Raw genomic sequence first — 2,323 nt, 5'->3', positions numbered from 1 at the left:
ATAGGTTGATCATAACCCAAACATAGAGGCTGCAATTCTGCCAAGCTTTTGGCCCCATAAAACTGCTTTTCAACACTCCCTTGGAAGCTTCATTAGACTTATTCATCAAGCCAACATGTTAGCTAATATCTATGACAAATTAGGTCCCTTATCAAGTTCCACTTCCAAGGCAATGGCATCAAGCACCTATTTTATTGAACGCAGCAATTGTTTCTATGACATCGGAATCTTTGAAGTACAGCCCCATTTTAGGATGATACTTCTCCAAATACAGAAGTTGCTTGCTGTTAAAAGCTCCACACCACTTTTGTCTTATAAACTGTACTGTATCTTCATATTTCATTCCATCTTAATGCTAGGGCCACAAGCACTGGAGCTCAAGGCCTGGAACACAATAAACAGCAATACAACAACCAAGTTCTTCATAAAACTTAATTTTTTACAAGATTTTAACCAGTCATCAACAATCTAGTTGGATGGTGGTGTACCATCATCAAAAGGCCAATCAAGAACATGAATGCCTTCTTTCTCCACAAGAGAAGTGTCATAAGTTGCTTCACATACTCTTATTCTTACTATTGTATATAACTTCCACAGGACCTGGGCAGTTCATTTGAGCCATGATCATTTAGTTAAAAAACACTCAATAGGGTTATGAAACAACTTAAAAATTGAATACAGAAATGATGCAAAGAAACCGAATCTACTTCAATGTACTCCACTTGAAATTCTCAGTGTTTTGAGTGAAGTTGGGAATAATGGGAAATGAAATGACCCTCTACCAAGAAGCAGCAATTCTTCAATCCAGTAATACTGAGGCAATAGAAAGGCAGTGCACTGAGATTTACCCCATCCAGGTCAGAAGTCTTGTAAAATGCTCTGCAGATTTCAGTTCAACACTTCTGTGTCCAGGTTAACCACCCATATGGGGGTTTCTTGGTGGAGTAGGAATGAATTTCTTTTTTTTTTTTAATAAATCTTTATTGTTCAGATTATTTCAGGTGTTCCTCTTTTTTTCCCCCTAGCTCCCCTCCACCTGATTCCCCACCCCACCCCATGCCCTTACCCCCCGCCACTGTCTTCATCCATAGGTGTAAGCTTTTTGTCCAGTCTCTTCCCGCACCCCTCACACCCCCACCCCCCTGAGAATTGTCAGTCCACTCCCTTTCTATGTCCCTGATTCTATTATATTCACCAGTCCATTCTGTTCTTCAGATTTTTTATTCACTTGATTTTAGTAATGAATTTCTACAATTCATTTGTCTGCATAGAGGTCGTACTGTGCCTGGCAATAATCTCCACTGCCCTTCAGAAACTCCATTAATGTATGACCAAGAACACCACAGAACTGAGGAATATGTTTACTCATTGAAGATTTTGGCCTAATCAATCAGCCAGTCCCCAGGCGGAGGCGACACAGACAGCAGTGGTGGAAGCAGCTGCAGGGCAGAGGGGGCAGTGGTCATGGTGGGGTGGTGGGGATTTTGCAGATGGCAGCGGGAGCACCACACTCTACCATGCAGTGAACTGCTCTGAGGAGCTCCATTTTTAATTTTTTTGAGGAAACTCCATACTGTTTTCCACAGTGATGGCACCATTCTGCATTCTCATCAACAGTGCACTAAGTTTCCCTTTCTCCACATCCTCAGCAGCATTTGTTATTTGTTGACTTATTCATGATAGCCATGCTGGAAGGAGTGAGGTGATACCTCATTGTGGTTTTAATTTGCATCTCTCTGATGATTAGTTGCATTGAGCATTTTTTCATATGCTATATTGGCCATATGTCCTCTTTTCAGAAGGGTTTATTCAGGTCCTTTGCCCATTTTTTAATTGGGTGGTTTGTCTTCCTGGTGTTGAGTAATTTATATATTTTAGAAATTAACCCTTTATTATTGGCAAATATGTTTTCCCACACAGTGCTTTCCCTTTGCATTTTGTTGATGTCTTATATTTGCTGTGTGAAAGTTTTTAGTTTAATGTAGTCCCGTTTGTTTATTTTTTCCTGTGTTTCCCTTGCCCTAGGAGATGAATCCACAAAAATATTGCTAAGAGGGATGTCTGAGATTTTACTACTTATGTTTTCTTCTAGGATTTTTATGGAATCATGACTTACATTAAGTTTTGAGTTTATTCTTGTTTATGGTGTAAGTTGGTGGTCTAGTTTCATTTTTTTTGCATGCACCTGCCCAATTTCCCCAGCACCATTTATTGAAGACACTGTTTTTATTCCATTATGTGCTCTTGCCTCCTTTGTCAAATATTAATTGAGTGTAATGGCTTGGGTAGATTTCTCAGTTCTTTGTTCTGTTCCATTGGTCTA

The 2,323-nt window shown here is 39.7% G+C and overlaps 1 protein-coding gene across 1 annotated transcript; it reads right to left on the bottom strand.

The window, feature by feature from the left end:
• Window positions 1-1,255: 1,255 nt before the first annotated feature.
• Window positions 1,256-1,714, bottom strand: LOC308240110 (uncharacterized protein; the record flags this gene model as incomplete). The annotated part of the gene is made up of 2 exons (XM_080653078.1): window positions 1,256-1,382; window positions 1,710-1,714. 2 exons carry the CDS (start codon window positions 1,712-1,714, stop codon window positions 1,256-1,258), a joined length of 132 nt encoding a protein of 43 aa, XP_080509204.1.
• Between the last annotated feature and the right edge of the window lie 609 nt (window positions 1,715-2,323).

The sequence above is a fragment of the Plecotus auritus genome, assembly GCF_963455305.1.
Source record: "Plecotus auritus genome assembly, chromosome: X".
Taxonomy (NCBI): domain Eukaryota; kingdom Metazoa; phylum Chordata; class Mammalia; order Chiroptera; family Vespertilionidae; genus Plecotus; species Plecotus auritus.
This window is presented reverse-complemented; position numbering and strand designations above follow the sequence as displayed.